The 25,198-nt window shown below is 39.7% G+C and overlaps 1 protein-coding gene across 5 annotated transcripts in view; it reads left to right on the forward strand.

Annotated features, from left to right (window-relative positions):
- atg5 (ATG5 autophagy related 5 homolog (S. cerevisiae)) overlaps positions 1–25,198 on the forward strand; it is a 283,848-nt gene that overhangs the window by 15,393 nt on the left and 243,257 nt on the right. For all 5 annotated transcript variants that reach the window (XM_060849527.1, XM_060849497.1, XM_060849505.1 and 2 more), the window contains exons 4-5: positions 15,124–15,202; positions 21,009–21,171. In XM_060849527.1, the coding sequence (XP_060705510.1) occupies positions 15,124–15,202; positions 21,009–21,171 (242 nt within the window). The remainder of the gene's footprint in view (positions 1–15,123; positions 15,203–21,008; positions 21,172–25,198) is intronic.

A 25,198-nucleotide genomic window follows, 5' to 3' on the forward strand; every position in this document is an offset into this window, starting at 1 on the left:
TGCCTATCCAATGCCCGCTTAAATGACCATAAAGAAGGAGAGTTCACCACTGATACGGGCAGGGCATTCCATGAACTCACAACCCGCTGTGTGAAGAATCTACCCCTAACATCTGTCCTATACCTACCACCCCTTAATTTAAAGCTATGTCCCCTAGTAACACCTGACTCCATTAGCGGTAAAAGGTTCTTAGTATCTACCCTATCTAAACCCCTAATCATCTTATACACTTCTATCAGATCTCCCCTAAACCTTCTCTTCTCCAATGAGAACAGCCCCAAGTGCCTCAGCCTTTCCTCATAAGATTTTCCTACCATTCCAGGCAACATCCTGGTAAACCTCCTCTGCAGTCGTTCTAAAGCTTCCACATCCTTCCTATAGTATGGCGACCAAAACTGCACACAATACTCCAGATGAGGCCGCACCAGAGTCTTATACAACTGCAACATGACCTCAGGACTCCGGAACTCAATTCCTCTGCCAATAAAGCCCAGTACACCATATGCCTTCCTCACAGCACTATTTACCTGGGTGGCAACTTTCAGAGATCTGTGTACATGGACACCAAGATCCCTCTGCTCATCCACACTACCAAGTAGCCTACCATTAGCCCAGTAATCCATCATCTTGTTATTCCTACCAAAGTGAACGACTTCGCACTTAGCTACATTGAATTCCATTTGCCACATTTCCGCCCAGCTCTGCAACTTATCTATATCCCGCTGTAACCTACCACTTCCTTCCTCACTATCCACAACTCCACCGACTTTTGTGTCATCCGCAAACTTGCTTACCCAGCTTTCAAGTCCTTCCTCTAGATCATTTATAAAGATAACAAAAAGCAATGGTCCCAAAACAGATCCTTGTGGTACACCGCTAGTAACCTTCTTCACTGTCCACTACACTTCCAATTTTGGTGTCATCTGCAAACGTACTAACAATACCCCCTAATGATCCAAATAACTTATATAAATGATGAAAAGTAGTGAATCCAGCACCGATTCTTGTGGCATACCACTGGTCGCAGTCCTCCAGTCTGAATAGCAATACCCCACCACCTTCTGTCATGTTGACTATCCCTAATCAGTCCTTGCCCATCCAAATACATGTAAATCCTGTCCCTCAGGATTCCCTCCAACAACTTGCTCAGTGGTCGAAAGTTCCCTGGCTTTTTCTTACCATCTATCTTAAATACTGGCACCACGTTAGCCAACATCCAGTCTTTCGACACCTCACCTGTGATTTTCAATGATACAAATATTTCAACAAGGGGCCCAGGAATCACTTCACTAGCTTCCCACAGAGTTCTAGGGCACACCTGATTAGGTTGTGGGGATTTTTCCACCTTTATGCATTTTAAGACATCCAGCACCACCATCTCTGTGGTCTGAGCATTTTTCAAGATGTCACCATTTATTTCCTTACATTCTGTATCTTCCATGTCTTTCTCCACAGTAAACATTGATGCAATATACTCATCCTATATCTCTCCTATCTCTCACAGTTTCACACATAGGCTGCCTTGCTTATGTTTGAGGGGTTCTGTTCTGTCTTTTATCCTTAATGTGTTTATGAAATCCTTTTGAATTCTCCTTAACCCTATTTGTCAAAGCTTTCTTGTGTCCCTGTTTTGCTCTCCTGATTTCTCTCTTAAGCATACTCCTGTCTTTATACTCCTTCTAAGGATTCACTCAATCTCTGCTGTCTATACTGACATATGCTTCCTTTTTCTTACGCGAAATCTCAATTTCTCTAGTCATCCCACATTCCCTACACCTACCAGCCTTGCCTTTCGCCTGAACAGGAATCTATTACATCTGGACTTGTGTTCTCATTTTTGAAGGCTTCCCATTTTCCAACCATCTGTTTACCTGCGAACATCCGTATCCAATCAACTGTTCAAAGTTCTTGCCTTATACCATCGAAATTGGCCTTCCTCTCCCTGCACCAGCTCCTCAACCACGCATTCATATGCTCTATCCTCTTATTCCTACCCTCACTAACTTGTGGCACTAGGAGGAATACAGGTATTACTACCATCAAGGGCCTCCTTTTAAAATTCCTGCATGACTTCCTACATTCTCCTTTCAGAATCTCATCCTTTTCCATTCAATGTCGTTAGTTCCAATGTGTGCAACAGCCTCCTGATATCACTCCTCTTTGAGAATATTCTGCATTATGTCTGAGAGATCCTAGATCCTGGTACTAGGGAAACAGCATACCATTCTGATTTCTCGCTTTTGCCTGCAGAAACATCTGTCTGTGCCTCTGACTACAGACTCCCCTATCACAATCGATCGCTTATAACCTGACGTACCCCTCATTACGTTAGAGCCAGATTTGGTACCAGAAACTTGGCTGTTTGTGCTACTTTCCCCTGAGAATCCATCATTCCCTACATTTTCCAAAACAGAGTACTTGTTTGAATAGCCACAGGAGACTCTTGCACTACCTGTTTCCCTCCCCCTACCTGCAATTTTTCCTCCCTTCCTATAACTGCCGTCCATCACACCCCCAAGCTTCTGCAAATTCCTCAATGCCTCTAAATTCCATTCCAACCGATTCCTTGTGATCTGATAGGATTCACCACTAAACACACTTCCTGCAGACATAATCATCAGTAACATGGAAACCGCCCCTAACCTCCCACATTTGACAGGAAGGGCACATCACTCTACTAGAGGCCTTCTTTGCACCTGAACAGTCAGCAGATCCAGAAAATAGCATAGGCTCACTGCTGTAAAAAAAACACTGCTTCAGGAAAATTTAGTACCTATGTTTTATATTTTTAAATCCTAATCAAGAGACAGATCTCCATAAAACACATAATCAAAAAGAACCTACTCAACTCACTATTGTAGATTTACAAAAAAAAGCAACTTTACACTTAGAAGTCATGCACTTATATGCTCCTGTGCTGTGAGCTGTCCCACACAGGTTCATCCAAGATCTGCTGTGATTTTTGCTGTTTGTTAATTTTTCTTAGACGCACTCCAATGTCCAGAGACACTTTAACTCAAAACAACAAAGGCAGATTTTCTGCTGTGTTGGACAGCAGTGTAGGTTTCTCTTTTTCTCGCTCTCTCGCGCTCTCTCTCTTCCCGCTCCCCCCCCATCCCCCACTCCAACCATGTAGTCTCTGCCATTGTCTCCCTTCCTTCTGTTTAAACTGCTGTTGTTTTGATTTTTTTTCCCCCAAAGTTCTAAAACAAAGCAACAGCATATAAAATAGTAACTACTGCTCCTGCAATTTGACAAAATCAGCTCCAACAACTAAAATACCTCAAAAAAGGAGCAGCTCTGACAACCACAATTTTTTTTCGTCTTCTGTCTTGCATTACCCAGAAGGTGGTATTGAGTGTGGAGGAATGGGCAAAGGTGTCTGGAGGCAATGGTCCGTGCAGAAGGCTGACAAGAAGGGGAGGGGAATATGTCTCTGGTGGCATCCTACTGGAGGTGGTGGAAATGGATTCGAATGCTGGTGAGATGGTGGGGGAGGACGAAAAATGGCGAGGTAGTAATGGGAAACTCGGAAATGGCAGAGACACTAAACCAATATTTTCTCTGTTTTCAGTGAAATAATTCCTTCCTAAAGACTTCAGAGGAACTTGATGAAATTACTATAACTAGGGAGAAGGTATTAAGTGTAAAAAATGAGGTCTGCAGATGCTGGAGATCACAGTTGAAAATGTGTTGCTGGTTAAAGCACAGCAGGTCAGGCAGCATCCAAGGAACAGGAAATTCGACGTTTCGGGCATAAGCCCTCCTCAAGTGAACTGACTGGATTAAAGTCAGATAAGTCCCCGGTTCCTGATGTCCTGCACCTTAAAATATAAAATGAGATGGCATTGGCAATAGTGAATGCATTAGTAATGGTATTCCAAAATTCCCTGGAATCTGGAAAGACACCAGTTGGCTGAAAATATGTTAGTGTGATACCGTGATTCAAAAAAGGAGATAGGCAAAAAGTGAGAAACTGTAGACCAGTTAGTTTGACCTTTTGCTGGAGTCAATCTTAAGGGTGGAGATAACTGAACTCTTCGAAAAATAAAGCAGAATTCACCAGTGTCAGCACGGTTTCATGAGGGCAAGTCATAGTTGATAAACTTGCTGGAGTTCTCTGAGGATGTAACCAGCAAGGTGGATAATGGGAATTAGGTAAATGTGTATCTTGACTTCCAGAAGACATTAGAGAAGGTGCTGCATAAAGGACTGATCCAGATGATCAGATCCCAGGGGTTAAAGGTAGAGTCTTGGCTTGGATCAAGGACTGGCTGACTGACAGAAAGAAGAGAGTTGGGATAGATGGGTCTTTTCGCTGGATGGTGATGTGGTAGTAGTGGGGTGTCACAGGGTTCAGTTCAGTTCTCAGACCTCCAAGATTTATAACCTACATAAATGATTTGCTAGTAGGGACAGAGTGTAACAGCAAAATTTGCAGATGATAGCTGGGAAAGCAGGCAGTGATGAGATAGAGTTTACAGATGGATATTTATAGGCTAGGAGAATGGGCCAGAATCAAGCAGATGGAGTTTGAAAGGGCATATATAGTGGGCATATTACTGTATAAATAAGAAGGAGATTCAAAATGCATCAATGCAAAGGGATCTGGACTTCATTGTGCATGAATCTCAAAAAGTGGGTATGTAGGATGAATTGGTACTGGAGGCAGTGCAGAGAATGTTCACCAAGTTGATTCCCAGGGATTAAAAGGCTGTCACACTAGGAGCAGTTGAAAAGCTTTTGGCTTGTACTTGAAGTTCAGGATAATGATGAGTGAGTTCTAATTGAGGTATATAAAATGCTAAAGGGGATTGATAAAGTGGATGTTGATCAGATGTTCCCCCTTTTGGAAGTACCAAAGAAGAAGTCATAAATTATAATGTGCGAGAAAGTAGCCTCAAACTTCATGAGTAGAAACTACTTCTCTGCTTGTGGTGAATCTGTGGCTCTCATTGCCCCAGAATGCAGTAGAGGCAGAATCAGTCGACAGATTCAAGAAATAAATAGATATGTTCTGATAAAAAGTGGGATAAAGGCTTGACACGTAGTTAAGCAAGTGGAGTTGAGACCAAGATAAGATCAGCCATGATCCTGTTTAATGGAGGAACATATTGCTGTTATGGGAGGGAAGAGAGGGAATGAGGGCTGCAGTGCAGGATATGGATTGAACACACCCGAAGCCATGATGAAGGTGGGGAGGAATTTCTCAGCTGAGAAGAAGGTGGACATTTCAGAGGTCCCCCCTTGTTGAAATTGGTGCCATTAGAACAGATGAGATGGAAGATTGGGAAGCAGAGTGTGAGAATATGTAGTCAAGGTAACTAGGAGTCAGTGGATTTTGGTGGCCAGGTAATCCTCAAAATTGAACCAAACTTGTTGAGGAAAGGAGGAGTCAGAGCTGGATCAAATGAAGGTGAGAGCAGGGTAGAACTTGGAAATTAAATTGGTAAACTTTTCCAGATCTGGACAAGACAGGGAAGCAGCACTGACTATGTCATCAATACATCGGAGAAAAGAGTGGGTAAGGGTCGAAAAGTATTGTTCCATGGACCCAGCAACGGCTTCCTTTTACCTGAAGAAGGTGGGAGGAGTTAAAAGAAAAGTTGTTGAAAGTGAGGACTCCCTTGGCCAGATAAAGGAGGGTGGTGGTGGTGGTGGATGAGGACAGTTTACGCCTTTTGAAATGAAATGAGAAATCTGATTAGGCTCAATATTGTAGACTTGTTTGATGATTGTCTTTTTGAAGGCTTGAAATTTGAAGTCAGCCCCAGCAGCTTTGATGGTTTCTATCGTCAGATAGTTGTAGGTGTTCCCACAGGTGAATTCAGCTTTTAGGAGTGAGTGACTGAATTCTCCTTTGTTTTATTTTCATGGTTGTGTGGGTTGTGACTCTTGGCAATCTGGTTCAGATCAGCAGACCTTTTAGCTCATTTTCTGTCAATGCCTTACCCTCTCTCCCTGTTGAGAGCATTTGTTTCAGTGTCTCTGTCATGGTGTTCAGATGGCTTTCATTTGCGTGGCTTTCCAACATCATGTTTATCACAATCAAACACAACAGCTGCACATGTGTGGTGTTGGAAAAGCATAGCAGGTCAGGCAGCATCTAAGGAGCAGGAGAGTCAATGTTTAATTGTTTGTGATAGATTGCATTATATTAAGAATCAATCTGCTTTGGCTACAGTTGAACCCACAGGAGAAGTCATATGGTTCTGAAAGCCATTTAGGAAAATTATTTGTGTCCATTTTAAAGACATTAGCTTGCTCTACAAAACATGAGGTGACTGTGTTTGTAACAGATGTTCATTGCTCTGTTTTTAAGGATGTGCTTTAAGTTTCAGCTTTATAACCTCTTTTTAAAAATAATATGGCATGTGGACATAACTTATGATTCTTGCATTTGTTGCACATCCTTAATTGCCTTAAGATGATGATGAACTAAAATTACTTCTGTCCATGTGGTGCTGGTACAACAAGAATGTTGTTAGGTTGTTCCAGGAGTTTGACCAAGTAGCACTGAAGGAAAGTTGATTAAGTTCCAAGTTAGGATGGTGTGTGGCTTGGCAGGCATGTTGCAACTTATGGTTTCCATGCACCGGTAGCCCTTCTAAGTGGTAGAAGTCAGAAGTTTGAAAGGTGATGTTAAAAGAAACTTGATGAGCTGTTGCAGAGTACTTTGTAAATGTCACCCATTGTTACCACAAAATGTTGGCAGTGGAGGGATAAGTGTTAGTAATGATGGGTGAGGTGCCACTCATTGTTCTGCTTTACTCTTGCTGTCAAACTTGACTTGTTGAAGCTGTATTCATCCAGTCAAGGCACTTGAATGTCGCTATATATGTCACTATCAACTGTGATTGCAAAATGTATTCTCATGAGTTAGGAATTCACAAGTTTGAGGAAGTTTCTTACTGAGAGGCATATAAAATTAGCTAAGTAAACATACGTTTATGAATTAACTCATCTTGAAAGATTGCTATTTTTAATAAGTTTATGACGAAAGCTACATAATGGGATGAAATTCAGTGGATAATTTTTTTCTGCTTTAATATAAGAGACATTTTACATGATATTACAATGAGTATTATATTAGCCATAGTATCACTACTAAACTGAATGAAACTTGCTCAGAGAAAAGGAATTAGATTAGATTAGATTTCCTACAGTGTGGAAACGGGCCCTTCGGCCCAACAAGTCCACACCGACCCTCCGAAGAGTAACCCACCGAGATCCATTTCCCTCTGACTAATGCACCCTACATTATGGGCCATTTAACATGGCCAGTTCACCTGACCTGCACATCTTTGGACTGTGGGAGGAAACCGGAGCACCCGGAGGAAACCCGTGCACATACAGGGAGAATGTGCAAACTCCACACAGACGTTCACCCGAGGCTGGAATCGAACCTGAGTCCCTATGAGGCAGCAGTGCTAACCACTGAGCCACCGTGTCACCCCGAATTCTGATTATTTGAAGCAGATTTTGGTATTTGGAAGGCATTATCATGAAAATAAAGATGAATTCTATACTTGACAGGCATTGATAGACATAATAGATGTTGGTTGTTTTGGACAGTCCTTCTCTGACTCTCACCTGTCCTATATGACATCTGAGCTGTATGAAATTGATGTTCATCTGATTCAGTTCTGGTCTGTAAACTCAGAAAATATTTCTCACCCATTATTTCTTCAAATCTTGTATAATAGTACATCTTCTGAAAAGATAGGGAAGTTATTTACCTGGTACTTGATGAAATAGATTTCTTTTGAATGCACTGACTAAAGGAGGGCATCATTGGTCAATTGACAATTTGTGGTGCTAAATTAAGCTGTTGGAAGGGGTTCTATACCCATACAAAGTGAGGGAGCTTTTCAGGCTTGACTCTCTATTTAACACATTATTGTCATAGCTTACCACACACCTCTAAGCTATGATTAGCTTGGACAATGAAAATGCTGCCTGAAGGAAGAGACTGATTCAAAAGGTGATGGCAGCAGATTGGATCTCCCCTTTTCAGAAGGAAATTGGATATATGTTTGAAAGGAAAAATTTAGAGAGTAATGGGAAATGAGCAGGGGAATGAAACTTACTGGACAACTCAAAGAACAGGCATGTTGGCAGAATGGTTCCCTTCTATGCAGCAAGATTCAGTGGCTGTTGTTTACTCTTTAAAATAACCTAAGGAATGAATGAATTAGTAAAACCTTCCAGAAATAAGTTATATTATACAGTTATTATCAATTTGAGCTTTGTTTTAAAAAGAACTATATCACAATTTGAGAATAAAGTTAACTATGATACTTTTGGAAAACCACATTTATTAAACAATGGAGGAAATGCATATGATATTTAAGTGTGCTTTGTCCAAGTAATTTAATGCAATGTCATGTAGCATGATACCCAATAAAATACTGTGCTAGCATAGTTAGCAAGAAATAGATTTTCAAAGTCAACGTTCTTTGACAAAGTTAAAAATCAACGTTTCGGGCATAAGCCCTTATGCCTGAAATGTCGATTCTCCTGCTCCTTGGATGTTGCCTGACCTGCTGTGCTTTTCCAGCAACACATTTTTTCAGCTCTGATCTCCAGCATCTGCAGTCTTCACTTTCTCAAAGTTAAAAATCATACAACCTCAGGTTATCGTCCCAACAGATTTATTTGGAAGTACAAGCTTTAGGAGTGCTGCTCCTTCGTCAGGGTAGCTACCCTGACGAAGAATCAGCACTATGAGCGCTTGTACTTCCAAATAAATCTGTTGGACTATAACCTGGTGTTGTATGATTTTTAACTTTGTCCACCCCAGTCCATCACCAGCATGTCCACATCAAACCTCCTTTGAAACTTGGGCAGACCAAAGGTACATACTTATAGTTTTTCTGTATAGCTAACTTAATCTTCTTTCATAATTTGTGGATTATTAGATGATTATTCCATCAATTGTAATATTTTGTTTTCAGGAGGACTTGCAATGCAAATTTTGTCCAATAGCAGTGGATACAGATGGGACATGTGAGCTGGTCCCAGATATCCACCAAAATTTTGCTGAGGTTCTTTCACTAATTTTTGAGAGTTCTGGTTTGAAATTCTTATTTTGAATTCAAACATTGATCAAGATTAGTTGAACCAAGTTTAGCAACCAAATTCACAAGTGGGGCTGTACAGTAAAATCCTATTCTACTCATTCAGCTATTGATAATGCCGGTCCAGGTGGTAGGGTGAAAATATTGTTCTCTGATTCTATTTTTGTGAAATATTTGACGTACTTGGAAGTGTTTGGTTATGACAACGTAGTCTAGGCCAATGCCCTGCTAATGTTAAACAACCTGAGTGTCTGAGCATTTAAACACAATTTTCCAACCTGTCTCTTCCATTGATAAGTTCTATCTTCATTGTATGTGTGTACATGCTTACCACTAGATGGTGCTAGTGTGTCATGTACAAAGTAATTGTTCCCTTTACAACACAAGCATGGTCAACACAAATACAAAATTCTATGGATACTCAAAATCTAAAGAAGAAAAAGCTTTTGGATTCTCAGCCAATCAGACAGTGCCTATGAAGAGAGATAGGTAGACATTTTAGTTAATAACATTTCATCAGCATTTTTATTCTATTTTTTCAATGCCAAAGACACTGGATACTACTAAGGTTTTGTCAATAGAACTAAAATGACTTTTGTTCTAGAATGAGCATAAAGTTACCAAACCTGTTCCAATATAATAATAATACTGGCTTGTACACAGTGATTTGGAAAATGCCCAGGTCTGTCCTGTGTGCACACAGCAGGACAAGACAATCTGGTGAGTTACTAACGTATCAGTCTGCTTTTGATCATCAGTAAAGATATGGAAGAGATAATTGACCATCATGTTTAACGACAACCTGGTTGCTCACTAATCAGTTTGGATTCTGCTAGGACCACTCGTTTCCAGACGTCCTTGCATCCTTCACCGATACATAGACAAAAAATACTCTCCACATTTGAGGTGAGATTGGCTGCCCTCGACATAAAACCCACATTCCATCAAGGAGCCCTAGCAAAACTGGAGTCAGTGGGAATTGGGGTAGAAAACTGTGCTCATTGGAATCATGCCAAATTGTAATAGAAACTGATTATGGATTTTGGAGGTGAATCGTTTTAGTCCGAGGTCACCATTTCAGGGCAGGCCCTATTTGATTGGTGATGAAGGGCTTATGCCCGAAACTTCGAATTTCCTGTTCCTTGGATGCTGCCTGACCTGCTGCGCTTTAACCAGCAACACATTTTCACCCCTATTTGATTGGTACCCTATCCACTGTCTTTAACATTTACTTCCTCTACTACAGACACTGCAGCAACTCTCCAAACTGCATTGATAATTCCTTTCAGCTCTTCAACCTCTACACCCTAGAAGATCAGGGGCAAGAGATACGTGGAAGAACATCCGCTCCCCTCCCCAACCACCCATCCTAATATCATATTATCTATCACTTGGAACTATATTGCCTTTCTTCACTTGCTGGATTAAAATCTTGGGAGTGCTTCCCTAACAGCATTGTGGGTGTACCTATACTACACAGAACTGGAGTGTTTCAAGAAGGCTGCTCAGCTCCATTTCCTACAGAGAAATTTAGATGGGCAATGGCAGTGCAATGATGATGACATCCTGTGAATAAATTTAAGAAACGATCTTTGGATTATGCCTACACTGAAACAGTATCAGACATACCTCTTCCCCACATTGCTGTACAAATAATGAGCAAAGATGTTCTTTTGTTAATCAGTTGTTCAGTTTTACTGTTACATTTGCAACCATTATCCTAGTATTTATTCTATAGCCAGTTAATTCAATTTAAGTAAATCTTTCAAATAATGACTTTTGTATGAGAAGAAAATTTACCACAAGATCTAAGAGTCAGAGTTATACAGCTGGAAACAGATCCGTCGGTCCAAATTGTCCATGCTGATCATGTTACCAAATTAAAGTAGTCCCATCTGCCTGCGTTTAGTCCATATCTCCACAAACCTTTTCTATTCATGCACTTATCCAAATGTTTTTTTAAATGTAACTGTTTCTCAGATCTATACTTCCTCTGGAGTTCATTCCACACCCAAACCACACTGTTTTAAAAAAAAAGAATTTCCCCTCATGTACTACTTAAAACTTTCTTCTCTCACCCTAAAAATATGCCCCCATGGTTTTGAACTTCCCCATCATAGGGAAATGACCCTTGCTGTTCACCTTATTAATGCTCCTCATGATTTTATAAGCCTGTATAAGGTCACCCCTCAACCTCCTATGCTCCAATGAAACAAGTTCCAACTTATCCAGCTTATTTTTATAACTGAAACCCTCCGTTCCCAGCATCATCCTGGTAAATCTTCTCTGAACCCTCTCCAATTTAATAATATCCTTCCTGCACATAGCAATACAGAAGATGTCTTACCAACCTCAACATGACATTCCAACTCCTATACTCAAGGTTTGAACATTGAAGACAAGCATTCTAAATGCTGTCTTAACCACCCTATCTACCTGTGGTGTAGATTACAAATAATTATGTACCTGAACGCCTAGATCTCCCTGTTTTAGAACACAATTCAGGATATTACCATCAATTGTACTAGTCATGTCCTTGTTTGTTTTACCAAAATGCAATACCTTGTATTAATCCAAATTAAACATCATCTGCCAGTCCTCAGCCCATTAACCCAATTGATCACCTTATGGAAAGAAGGGCAAATGTTACATTTTCAGGTTTCAACATTTGAATAAAAAGCAATATATATAAGCTACATTGAATCATCTTTAATGTAACTGATGCATGTCACTTCGTGGTAGGCAGTGATCTGAATGATAAGCGAAGTGTGGCATGTTGTCAATTGGTATTTGGCAAGAAAAGCTACCTAGATTATTCAGTTACGCTTCAGGCTGGGAGGTTTGGAAGCTAGTGAGCAGGTGCTTTTGTAGCTACAGGTGTAGCTGTAGATATGATCCAACAGTTTGATGTATGTTCTGCAGATAATTTGCTTGTATGTTTCTGGTGTGGAAGCTGTTTGACCTACTTTACAGATGTTCATTACTTAGCTCCAAGCATGAAGGCAAATTTATATATGGTGGATATTTGCTCCCTGCTGGACAGAGGGTGTGATATATAAGAGAAGTTTGCAAAGTTGATGGCACCTGATATGATTTTGTTGTTCTTTGCAGTTGGGGTTAGTACTCTGGTGTGAGAGTTATTTTGGCAATTTGATTGTAACTCTTGCAAACTTTCACTGCAAAGACTGGTTAAAATTCAAGTGGTTGGGGAGGATGATTTCGGTTTAGGGAATGATTTTTGAACTGGGCTTTTTCATTGTTCACAGGTGGATGATTCTACTTGACTGCTAGTCAGTGGGAATTGAGACCTTCATGTAGGCAATATAGCACGTTGAGGGCAAAATTCTCAGTAGTTACAGTGCAAAAGGGGGTCATTCAGACTATCACATCTGCACAGTCTTTTGAAAAAGAGTGTTATGACTTAGTAATATTCTCCTGCCTTTTCCTCATAATTGTGAGATTGTTTCAGTTTAAGTAAGTATCAAATACTCTCTTGAATGTCTTGATTAAACCTGCATCACCATGCCTCCAGGCAGTGCATTCCACACCCTAACCAAACTGTAAGGTGCCATGGTCTAATCGGACCTGTAGGCCTGCTCTCTCATTAGTGAGAGATGACTGGTAATGGCTTAATTGCTGAGTATCGCCATGTGTCAGGCAAGAGGAGAGGGTGAGAAGGACAGTCATCCTCGGCAATCTTGGCCAGTGTGGGAATTGAACGACGAAGTTGACATCACTCTGCATTGTAAGCTAACCATCCAGCAAACTGAGCTTATGAACCCTAGACCATAACGACTTGCTGTGTGAAAAAGAGATTATTTTTTCTCTTGTATATGCTTCAATGGCAAATTAATTTAAATCTGTGTTCTGATAAATCTTTTATGTTTGGAAACAGTTTCGCTTTGCCTACTCTGTTTCGAACCCTCGGACATGTGGCTACTGATTTTATGATCAAGGCAAAATAGTGTAATTTGTAGCATTGCTAAAGAATTTCATTAGAAGTTGGGGTGTGGTGGTGGGTGGTCATGCCGTCTTTGGGAAATTATCGTGCTTGTTTTGTACTGATACCTGATTATAGGAACCTCTTCTTTTCAGGGTGCGAACAGCAGCCTGGCACTAGTGTCTCCTGTAATACAAAATAAAAATAAATTATTTTCTCGCAGCAGCTCTCCTCTCTCTCCCAGGCAGTAAGAATCTAGCTTCCAATGTGGATCCCCCCCTCCAAAAAAAATCATTACTGGCCCCACACCCATGCATGTTTAGGATCTAACAGATCTTTCCTAGTTTGGTTATTGTGATTGACAGGAACATATAAGTTATAATAAACCATTTAACACTTAAATGTGTGGCAGAATTGAGAGCATGACTACTCTATGACTGGCTCCATATATTTGTCAGTGTCATGTATTATTTAAAGTCCAAATCTTTGGGTGACATGAAATCTATCATAAGACATAGTAGCATAAGTAGAGCACCTGATGAAGGGCTTATGCCCGAAAAGTCAATTCTCCTGCTCCTCTGATCCTGCCTGATCGGCTGTGCTTTTCCAGCACCACACTCTGGGCACTGTTCACCTCAATGAGCATGCTCAGCCATTCAATGAAATTGTGGCTGATTCTGATGATCCTCAACTTCACTTTTCTGCCTTTTCCCTAAAACCCTTGATTACCTTATTGATTAAAAATCTGTTAGCCTTGAATATACTTAACTATCCAGCCTCGATAGCCATCTGTAGTAAAGACTTCCATAGAAGCAATTCTTCCTTGTCTTAAATGCGTAACCCCTTATTCTGAGAATATGCCTCCTGCTCCTAAATCTTTCCACAGGGAGAAAGGACATTTTTGTATCTGCCAGATCCCTTGAGAATCTTGTGTGTTTCAATAAGATCTCATCCTTCTAAATTCCCATCTGTACAGGCCAACATATTCAACCTCTTCTCCTAAAATAGTTATGAATATTATCAGCCTGATGAACTTTCTCTGGACTGCCTTCAATGTCAGTACATTCTCCTCCTTGCATAAGGGGCCCAAAACTGGTCACCGTATTCCAGCTGTGATCTGATTAGTGCCTTGTATAGATTCAGCAGAATTCCTGAACTGTTATACTCCTATTCTTTTGAAATAAAGGACTCCATTTGCTTTCCCTATCCCCCTGAAATTGCATGCAAACTTTTTGTTTTTCATGGATGAGGACTCTCGCATCCCTCTGATCTGTAACTTTCTGCAGTCTTTCTCCATTTAAATAATATTCAATTCCTCTATCTTTTGCCCAAGTGCCTAACCTCACATTTTCCCACATTATATTCCAGCTCCCAAGTATTTTCACTTTTACTTAACCTGTCAATATTCCTCTGCAGACTCTTATCCTAACATCCTAACTTGCCTTCCTAACATTTGTTGTCACCTGCAAACTTAACTATAGTGCATTCATTTTCCTCATCCCATTATTAATGTATATCACAAATAATTGTGGCTCAGCACTGATCCTTCTGCACTCCACAAGTTACAAGTTGCCAACCTGAATCTCAATCACTGTTTTAAAATTACAGTTGCTGTTTGCAGAAGAAAATTACAGACCTCCACTACCTTTCTACTCAAATTGATTTTATTTTAATGATGGAGAAATAACCCTAATGTTTCAGGCAATAGTACTCCATGCAAACTTAACTTCCAGTATGCTCATGCACAATGAATTTACTTATCATTGGGAAATTGACCTATTTTTGGTATTAAAGGTTGGTGAAGTGCCCTCTTGTGGTGCAGTGGTACTGTCCCTACCCCGAACTGATACACCCAGATTCAAGTCCCATCTATTCCAGAGGTCTCTGTATAGGTTAATTGGAAAAAACAGGTTACAGGTTGGTGAGTACTAATGATTTTAAAATGTCTGGTATTAATAAAGCACCAGATGTAAAGAACTAATTTTCCCACTTAGTCGAATATGTTACAAAATGAAAATGGTTGAAATGTTCAGGGCATGAAATTATGGAGAGTATTTTTCTTCCAATTTCAGTGACCAATCTGATTTCCTTTTCTTTTGTTAGGCATTATCCAATTGGGTTACTTTTTGACCTTCATGCATCGAGCACTGCACTACCATGGAACATTATAGTACATTTCAAGGTAATTTTGCTACCTTCCTTATGTGTTAAAATTGTGATATTGCAAGCAAGAGCCTTTTCAAGGCAAATCAGCTTGAAGCTTCATAATACAAATTGTGTTTTAATCAAACTAATATTTGAACTAATGTTTATAACAGCAATTCATTTGAATTTGGTAGATACATCATCAGAAATATAGAAATCTTTGCAGTTAATATTTTACCTATTGTAAATCATGCTTTGTTAGTTGCCTTAAAGCAAAACTGGCAAATTTCAGATCTTATAATAATGTGAAACAAAGTGGCTGGAAAGTTTCTACTCTGATTTGCAAAAGCAATTCTGGACAGCCAATATTCTGTTTGTAAACTTATGTTCATCTATATCTGTCTTTATTCTAAAATGCACTAGTTCCCATTTACCCAGTGAGTTGTACATTCTTTCCATATTGACGTTCACTTCATCAAACTTTCCATTTTAAAATGCTTATTCCTGTGTTAAAACCTAGTCCTTAATCTCAGGAATTTTTTTGTCCAAACTATTCTTCCTCTTTAGCTTTCCTTTAAAATGCTGCTTAAAACCTACTACTGTGACCAAGATTTCCAAGGGGAGTTGGTGGCATAGTGGTATTGTTACTGGACTAGTAATCTACAAAGATAAGTCACGGTCTCAGGACAGAGGATCACATCCTACCGTGGTTGGTAGAACTCTAAAATCCTGGTCTAATGGTGACTATGGAATTGTTGTTAATTGTCATGAAAACAACTCCCTTTGGGGAAGGAAATTTGCCATCCTCAATTGGTCTAGCCTACACGTGACTTCAGATCCACATGAATGTGGTTGACTCAACTACCTGTTGAAATAGCCCTAGCAAGCCAGTCAGTTCAAGTGACAACTAGAAATGGATAATACTCTGGCGCCCAACAATGTTCACATCCCATGAATGAATGAATTTTGAAAAAGTCTAAGTAAGCCAAGTTATGAGCTTAGCTGACCATCTTAAATTAGTTGCTAATGTACGTATGAGAGAACATACAGATAGTTTAGCAAGTGCTACTCAGGCGTGGAATCACATTTTAACAGTACAGTACACAGTTTTTTGGGTTTGCAAGTGCAGGCTGATTGAACCAGTCTGATCTCTGCCTATTATAAGCAACCAAACTACCACTTGAAGCCCCTATCTGCATGTTTGATTCAATCAGCTAAAGTTGGGAAGTATGATTTATATACCTAACTGGTGCTTGCTTAACATTCCCACATGCTAATAACTACATTACCAATCCGTTTAAATGAATCAGTCAGCTTGTAACTTTAGGTTTGCTAAAAGTGACATACATTGATTTGCAGGGACCCATTCTCTGCAAACATACGGAATATATATTCAAGCCTTGGGCCTTTTTGAATTACCTAGAAACTGTGAGTCCAACATTCTTGTGTTTCCAGCTGGCACAGAAAATCAGAGTCAACTTGCTAAACAATCAGCATCTTTTTCCTTATACTGTAACTTGTTTTGATGGGACATTCTTCGATTGTCCTGATGAATGCAAGTAAGAAAGTTTTACAATATAGATTGGAACATACGAACGTGAGTAGGCCTTTGACTCTGTTCCACCATTCAGTGAGATAATGGCTGATTTGCGTACTTGCCTTTGGCCTATATGCCTTAACAAAATCCCTGAAAACTTAGATTAAAATGAACAACTGATCTAGTATCAGTGGCTGTTTGTGGGCGGCACGGTGGCACAGTGGTTAGCACTGCTGCCTCACAGCGCCTGAGACCCGGGTTCAGTTCCCGACTCAGGCGACTGACTGTGTGGAGTTTGCACGTTCTCCTCGTGTCTGCGTGGGTTTCCTCCGGGTGCTCCGGTTTCCTCCCACAGTCCAAAGATGTGCAGGTCAGGTGAATTGGCCATGCTAAGTTGCCCGTAGTGTTAGTTAAGGGGTAAATGTAGGGGTATGGATGGGTGGCGGGTCGGTGTGGACTTGTTGGGCCGAAGGGCCTGTTTCCACACTGTAATCTAAAAAAAAATCTAAATTCCAAACCTCTACCATCATCTGTGTAGGATTGCTTCCTATCATCTGTCCTGAATGGTCTGACCCCAGTTCTCAGACTCTGCCACCTAATTCCAGAATCCCTAACCATTGCATATAGTTTATCTTTATCCACCCTGTCTTTTCTTGTTAATGTGTTGAAGACTTGATAGATCATCTCTTTTCCTTTTATATTTTTGAGGAAACCGACCTAATTTGCATAATCTCCTCACATACAATCCCTGAAGTTCAGATTCCATTCTTGTAAACCCTTTGTTAGAATCCCTCCAGGGCCAATAAATACTTCCAAAGGTGTGTTGCTCAGATCTGTTCAAGTAGTCCCAAGTGGTGTCTAACCAAAGTTTTGTATAGCTGCTGCATAACTTCTGTGAATTTATATCCAGTCCTCCAGATACAAAGACCAGCATTGCATTAGCCTCCTTGATCTCTTTACAGCAATATTCAGATTTACTGCGATCAAACAATTCTATCCAAGATTTCAGTAAGATGCTGGTAATGGTTGCATTTTGCTGGGATCAGTCTGCTGAAGACAAAGAAATAGCCATATTTCCACTATGCTGTGGAAACCTTGGCCAGCAACACAGTTAATGAGATCCATTCAAGTTTGGTGACATTCTTTGTAGGCCCATGAACTATGGTAGTTGTTGAAGTCTTCCACATGTTGAAAAATGTTGAATTATTGTTTAAAGAGACACATTTCAAGGTTGTTAGTGCTTAATAAGCATTTGCCACTTGAAATTGGTTACTGTTACCATAGCTGAAAATGTGTTGCTGAAAAAGCGCAGCAGGTCAGGCAGCATCCAAGGAGCAGGAGAATCAACATTTTGGGCATGAGCCCTTCTTCAGGAATGAGGAAAGTGTGCCAAGCAGGCTAAGATAAAAGGTAGGGAGGAGGGACTTGAGGGAGGGGCGTTGGAAGTGTGATAGGTGGAAGGAGGTTAAGGTGAGGGTGATAGGCTGGAGTGGGGTGGGGGCGGAGAGGTCAGGAAGAAGATTGCAGGTTAGGAAGGTGGTGCTGAGTTCAAGGGTTGGGACTGAGACAAGGTGGGGGGAGGGGAATTGCGGAAACTGGAGAAATTTGAGTTCATCCCTTGTGGTTGGAGGATTCCTCGGCAGAAGATGAGGCGCTCTTCCTCCAGCCGTCATGTTGCTATGGAGGAGTCCAAGGACCTGCATGTCCTTGGTGGAGTGGGACGGGGAGTTGAAGTGTTGAGCCACGGGGTGGTTGGGTTGGTTGGTCCGGGTGTCCCAGAGGAGTACTCTGAAACGTTCCGCAAGTAGGCGGTCTGTCTCCCCAATATAGAGGAGGCCACATCAGGTGCAGCGGATGCAGTAAATGATGTGTGTGGAGGTGCAGGTGAATTTGTGGCAGATATGGAAGGATCCCTTGCAGCCTTGGAGGGAAGTAAGGGGGGAGGTGTGGTGTTACCATATCACATTGTGGCAAGTAGTTTGTGAGGATCTTTGACCAACATCAGCTTTTTTAAAAAAATTATATGTGCTATGGATACCTCTGGCATTTGTTTCCTGTTCCTAGTTATCTCAGAGGACAATTAAGAGTCAACCATATTGCTCTGGGTCTGGGGTCACTATAGGCCAGGTAAGAATAGTAAAGTTCCTTGCCTAAAAGATGTTACTTAACCAGATGGGTTTTTATGACAAAAACAGTGGTTACACAGTTGTAAATATGATTACATTTGTTGAATTAGATAGATTTTTTTTGAATTAGTAATGAGTAAGAGACTTATGGAGACCAGGCAGGAAAATGAATTTGAGTCCGAAATGAGGTCAGCCGTGATCATATCAAATGAAGGAGCAGACTTGTGGGGCTGAATTGCCTACCCCTGTTCCTAGTTCTCATGTACTAATTGGGCCAGTTTATACTTGCAGATTTATTGAATTCAAATTTCACCATTCAAACCATATCCCTAGCATGCATTAGCCTGGTTTGCTGTATTAATAGACCAGAAACATCACTACACCACAAGCTCCTTTTAGATACTGTATCCATGTTTTCGATAGATATTGTAACTCTTATGCATCTTAGTTTAAGTTGAGTGGGAAGATAAGATACAGGATAATGTCTATTTTATGAGCATTTGTAATGTTCTGTATGAATGAATTCCTTATACTTGTTAGCCATTTGATATTGAGTGAATAATAAACGAAGGGCGACTGGGATCTAGCAACACCTGCTTTCAGAGTCATATAGCACGGAAACAGACCCTTCTGTCCAACCAGTCCATGCTGACCATAATTCTAAACTAAATTCGTCCACCAGCCTTCTCCTGACCCATATCCCTCCAAACATTTCATATTCATATACTTATCCAAGTGTCTTTTAAACTCACACCTTGAGAACTTCATTACATATTGAATAACGACTACCAACTCTTCAGTGTGTTGTATTAACTACTTTGAAGGAGCTAGAGAGAAGGTTTAAAGTTGTTTAGGTGTTATAATGTAAATAAGAGAAAGTAATTATCTTGAACCCATCAGGTTAATGTTGAAGATGTGTTGTCATCATTTTGATGTCCCTATTTGCCTGTTTAGATCAGCATATTTTATTTTATCTTGTGTGTAAGTTGGCTGTGTCGCATTTTTCTAATTGATAGACATTACTTAACTGGCAATATATCAATGTATTTTATTGGCTGAAAAGCACTCTTTGGGGCATCCTGTTGTCATAAGTACCATGTCAATACAGGGGCCCTGTTCCTCAATATATTTAAATGTTAATTAGCAAAAAAAAAAGTGTGATTGAAAAGTTAAATTTTGTACTCCGCACTGTTTACCCTTGGACTTTGTGATGTATTCTAAATGATAACATGAAAGTGTAATTTACTTTGTTTCTTTTGACTTTTTGTTTAATGAGGTGGTCTTTTGTGAGTGTTCACATCCACTTCCAGCAAGTAACTGAAGTTCCAGCAGTTAAGTGTGACTCGTACCTGATTTCTGAGTGGCGACTAAATAATGCTTTTTCATAGGCCCACACGAGAGATAACCCTGTATAGACCAAAACTGTATCTGAGGCTTAACTAATTCTGAAAAGCTTAATTAGTTATTGAATGAATTCACTGAGCCATTAGGGGTAAAGTTTGCTGTTGTTCTTAATAAACATAAGGTCTTAAAATTAGTGCTGTAATATTCTATCATTATTTAACTCATTTTCAGGAACATGTTCAAAATATGGCTGACTTTGAATCACTGCTGCATTCAACTCTCAAGAGTGAGGGGCATGGAAAGGGTAAATAGATAAGGTCTTTTCCCTGGGGTGGGGGAAGTCTAGAACATGAGGGCATAGATTTAGGGTGAAAGCGGAGAGATTTAAAAGGAACCTGAGGGGCCACTTTTTCACACAGAGGGTGGTGCATATATGAAATGAACTGCCAGAGGGAATGGTGGAGGCTGGTACAATTACAACATTTAAAAGACACCTGGATGGATATATGAGTAAAAGAGTTTAGAGGGGAAAGGGCAAAGTGCTGGCAAATGGGACTAGATTTGTTTATAATATCTTGTCAGCATGGATGAGTTGGACCAAAGGGTCTGTTTCCGTGCTGTATACCTCTATGACTTAGACATACTGAATTAGAGCGGTCATCGGCCCTCTAACCACTTCAGCTTGCTCTGCCATTCCACCATAGCTGTTGTTTGGGTTATTGTCATTGTTGAACAGATTTTAAAATCTGTTTTAAAATAAATTTCTACTTATTGTCTTGTGCTGGTTGATTGTACATTTGTTTACTTAGCACCTACTGTGCTTTCTATTTTTCCAGAACTTCCCTGAATCGGAACTGCTTCATTGCCTCACAAAAGATGCTGTTGAAGCTCATTTTATGTCTTGCATTAAAGAAGCTGATGCCTTAAAGCACAAAAGTCAAGTAATCAATGAGATGCAGAAAAAGGATCATAAACAACTCTGGATGGGCTTGCAAAATGGTACTTAATTCACAATCTCTTATGAATGGCTTGTTTTGCTGACTGTTGCAGATGTTGCCACCTTCCTGTGTTAGTCTTAACATAAAGCTGACTGTTCCAGAATTACATTTCCCTCTTTCAAATTTGATGTTTTCCTAAATGATTGTTTACTATTTTTAACCAAGGACTCTAAACAATAGTGCACAAGTGCACAGAATAGGTGGGAAAAGTTTCCTCCAGGGTATTGAGGACAAATGCTACCCTACCGATTCACTTCCTATATCTTGAACCTGTGATTATTTAAAATATACTTGTTATTTGGCTATTATTTTCATTCATTTGTGGGGTTAACTAAGCAGGAGAAATCTTAAAGTAATTTTAAGTTTGCTGTAAAACATAGTTCATCAGTTTTAGTAGTGTTATGCTCAAGGATAGTTCTAAAAACTGAACAATAAACAGTTGAATGTAGTTACTGTACCAGATGGCACGCTAGGAACATGGAATAGAAGAATGGAAACTTTAGAGCAAAGGGGGTTGAGTAGTTTCAGCAGAAAGGTGATAATATCCCAAATTCAATTTGAGGCAGGTATCTGATCTTTTTATAAGAACGTGTGATTTCACTTAAGTTCATCGGTAAAGCAAAATCAAAGTTTTTCACTGGACTGACTTGGCTTTTTTGGATTTTTTGTTGCGTGTGCTACTGCTTCTGTTTGACTCCAGAGCTATAAATTATGGAGTATTAAGCTATCATCAGATCTATCTGATGAATTCAGAAACTGTGTTTTATAAGGTCATTGTTGAAGGCTGTTAGAACATTTGCTCTTGAGATTCAGGCTTATTTCTAGATTTACTTATAAATGTCTTAAAGTTATTAAGCAATATTTGGAGAGGGAGTGGCCAGGAGAAGGCAGGTGGGACGAGTTTAGTTTGGGATTATGGTTGGCATGGACTGGTTGGACCGGAGAGTCTGTTTCTGTGCTGTATGACTCTATAACATTGTTGCACTGAGCAGTAATTAGACTTGGTGACAGGTGATTAATCTGTAACACAAGAACAACGTAATATTGTTAATACATATCTTTTTCCTACCAACTCTCCAGCCCATTAACTTCTGTGGCTGTGTTCCGGATGAGAGCAATCTCCTTTCCAAATATGTTCTATTGCAGAACTTGTATGTGGAGATCTTGTATTCCCATGCATCCCTTGCATTGCTACATGTGTAGTTACAAAAGCAATACATCTGCTTTTTGCAAAATTTTAGCCCTCATTACTAGCAGAAATGTAAATCCATAACAAATGATTTTAAGAGCACTTTATTGTGTAAAGTGATTTCTATGTTTCCAAAGCACATACAGTTACGAACAAAAAACATTTTTTTTATGTTTGTTACCCTAGTTAGAAATATAGGGTCCACTCAAGTTAACATGCAAATTTTGTCAAAATAAGAGAGCCACAGCTTTTGGCAAATATGAATGCCACATAGCTCTTAAGAAAAGTCAGGCAAATTTTTTAGAAATCAGCGAAAAAGAAATAAAAACTTCTGAAACTGATACAACTCTTTTAGAACATGTAGCATCTTTCTTTACTTTTTATAGGATTCTCACATAACTTTTGAATATCTTCTCTTACTTATGAAACAGTGCACACAACCACAAATGTAAAAGAAAGTACAATTTAGGCCCACCGAGTCTCAGAACATGATACATCTGCAAGTGTTTTCTTGTATTGAAAAGAGAAGCAAAACTGATTCTGACAGTTGTTGAACAAATGTTGAAATAAGCTTGAACATTGTGCAGAAATGAAGCTTTTTTTTTGTTAAATCATTATTGTATTTGGATAAACCAACTGAAATTTTGCCTGCAAATATGTCATTTCAGATGATTCATTTTGAAAATTTATGTTCCAATAACCTTTTCCTAGTCTCTGACTCTAAAGTAAGGTATACATTTGAAAAACTCCTTTAGAAATCATATATTGCAAATGTAAAAGTCAATGATGGGCTGTTTTGTTTTTGGATGGGAAATAGGCATTGATATTTGCAGAAACAAATTGCATCAACAGTAACTGGAATGGCTAGGAGTATTGGCTGAATTTTCACTTTTCCTCTCTAGCCATGAGATACTAAGGCAGTTAGAAGTTCTGTGCTTATGATGGAACTATGTTAGGTTAACTTCACATACTGTGGATTTGCCTGTGGAGCCTTCATGATAAAGTTGTTCAGAAACTTATCACCCCAATTATTCTTCTTTGCCTTTTTTATAGCTTTTCCTTACACAGATCTTTGGAATGGTGAATGATTTTCTTCCAGTGGTTTAGAGGATTCTACAATGGTTGATAGATCCACAATTTGAGCTGCAGACTCTGCTATTTCTAGTGCAAATTTGGGTGACACGATGGCTCAGTAGTTAGCACTGCTGTCGCACAGTGCCAGGGACCTGGGTTTGGTTCGAGCCTCGGGAGAATGTGCAAACTCCACCCACAGTCTCCCCGTGTCTGTGTGGGTTTCCTCCGGTTTCCTCCCATAGTCCAAACATGTGCAGATTAAGTGAATTGACTGTGCCAAATTGCCAATAGTGTTCAGGGATGTGTAGTTTAGGTACATGATTCAGGGGTAAATATAGAGTAATTGGTGTAGGGCAGTGGGTCTGTGTTGGTTACTCCTCAGAGTTGGGCCGAATGGCCTGTTTCGACACCGTAGGGATTCTATGATTCTATGATTGTGTGGTTGGACTGATGAGGTGTTCTGGGTTTGCTCAGTCTGTTTGATGGCTCATTGCACTTCTGCCTAGTCCCAGTGAATTCTCTTGTGTTAGGTCCCTTCCTGTGGACAAGTCCTCTAATGTGGTTATTCACAACGCAAGAAGATTGAGTTTAAAAATGAAAATGTAAGGTATGTTTAAACACTTGACTCATTTTTCCTAATTAGTTAGATTCTAACGGCTGAATGATCGGCAATTATTGAAAAATATTCAGATAAGGTGTGGATTACTCAATGGCAGTTGTTAAGTTAAGTTGTCTTGATTGAATTCTTTGAGAAGCAACAAAAAAAAGACAATGATGACACCTTTAATATGGTTAAATTTTAAGATTTTTGATATAGTCCTACTTAGAAAAAAATAACTTGTGGAATCCAAGGAAAGTTGCAAGATGGAGCTGCAATTGGCTCTGTTTCAGTTAGCAAAACATAGTAGGTTTGTAACATTGTTTCTCGTGGTGTTGCACAGTTCTTGGTATTGGTGCTCTAACTTTTTCTGGTATCTAACTTAATTGTATGGTTTTGGTTCATAGAAATATTACAACAAATAAGGCAAAATTTGGTAAATGGAAATTGATGCATACAAATGCAAGATCTTTGTTTGAGCAGTGACAAACAAAGCAAAGGAATGTACAACAAATGTAAGGATGATGAAAGATAGAAGGAAATGGGTACATCGGAATGCATGTCCACAGGTCATTGAAGGTAGGAGAACCAGTAGTTCTGGTCATTAAGAATATAGTATTCTTACTTTTTAATTTGCTGAGGCTTAAAGCAGGGAGGCTATGCTGGAACCAAGGTAAAACACAATTTGGGCTACATCTAGAGCACAGCATATAGTTTTGGTTATAACATTACAGTAAGTATTGAGAATGTTCAGAGGAATTGTACGTGGAGTTGTCAGAGCTGCAGAAATTTTAGAGAAGTTACTTAGCCTGTTGATTTTTCGTCAAGATGAAGGAGGTTGATTTAATTAAGGTGAGAAAATTGAGTGGCTTAAGTTGGCTGGTTAGATTTAAAGTAACCAACAGAAGGATGAGAGGAGATTTAAGAATTTTTTTCACCAGAGACTGATGGGTATCTGAAATTCACTACATGAAACTGAGACTATAGGCAGAAGCCTCTATTGTATTGGAAACAAAACTTGGATATGCACTGAAAGTTTACGGAGGAAGACCTGGAAAATGGGAGAACTTTTCTTGATTGGAATTTGATGTACCAGAATTTGAATGGCGATTCATCTGCTACTGCAAATTTTCTGTGCTGGTTTAAAATTTTAATATTTTGGCATGG

Source organism: Hemiscyllium ocellatum, chromosome 3 (genome assembly GCF_020745735.1).
Source record: "Hemiscyllium ocellatum isolate sHemOce1 chromosome 3, sHemOce1.pat.X.cur, whole genome shotgun sequence".
In the NCBI taxonomy this organism is placed as follows: Eukaryota; Metazoa; Chordata; class Chondrichthyes; order Orectolobiformes; family Hemiscylliidae; genus Hemiscyllium; species Hemiscyllium ocellatum.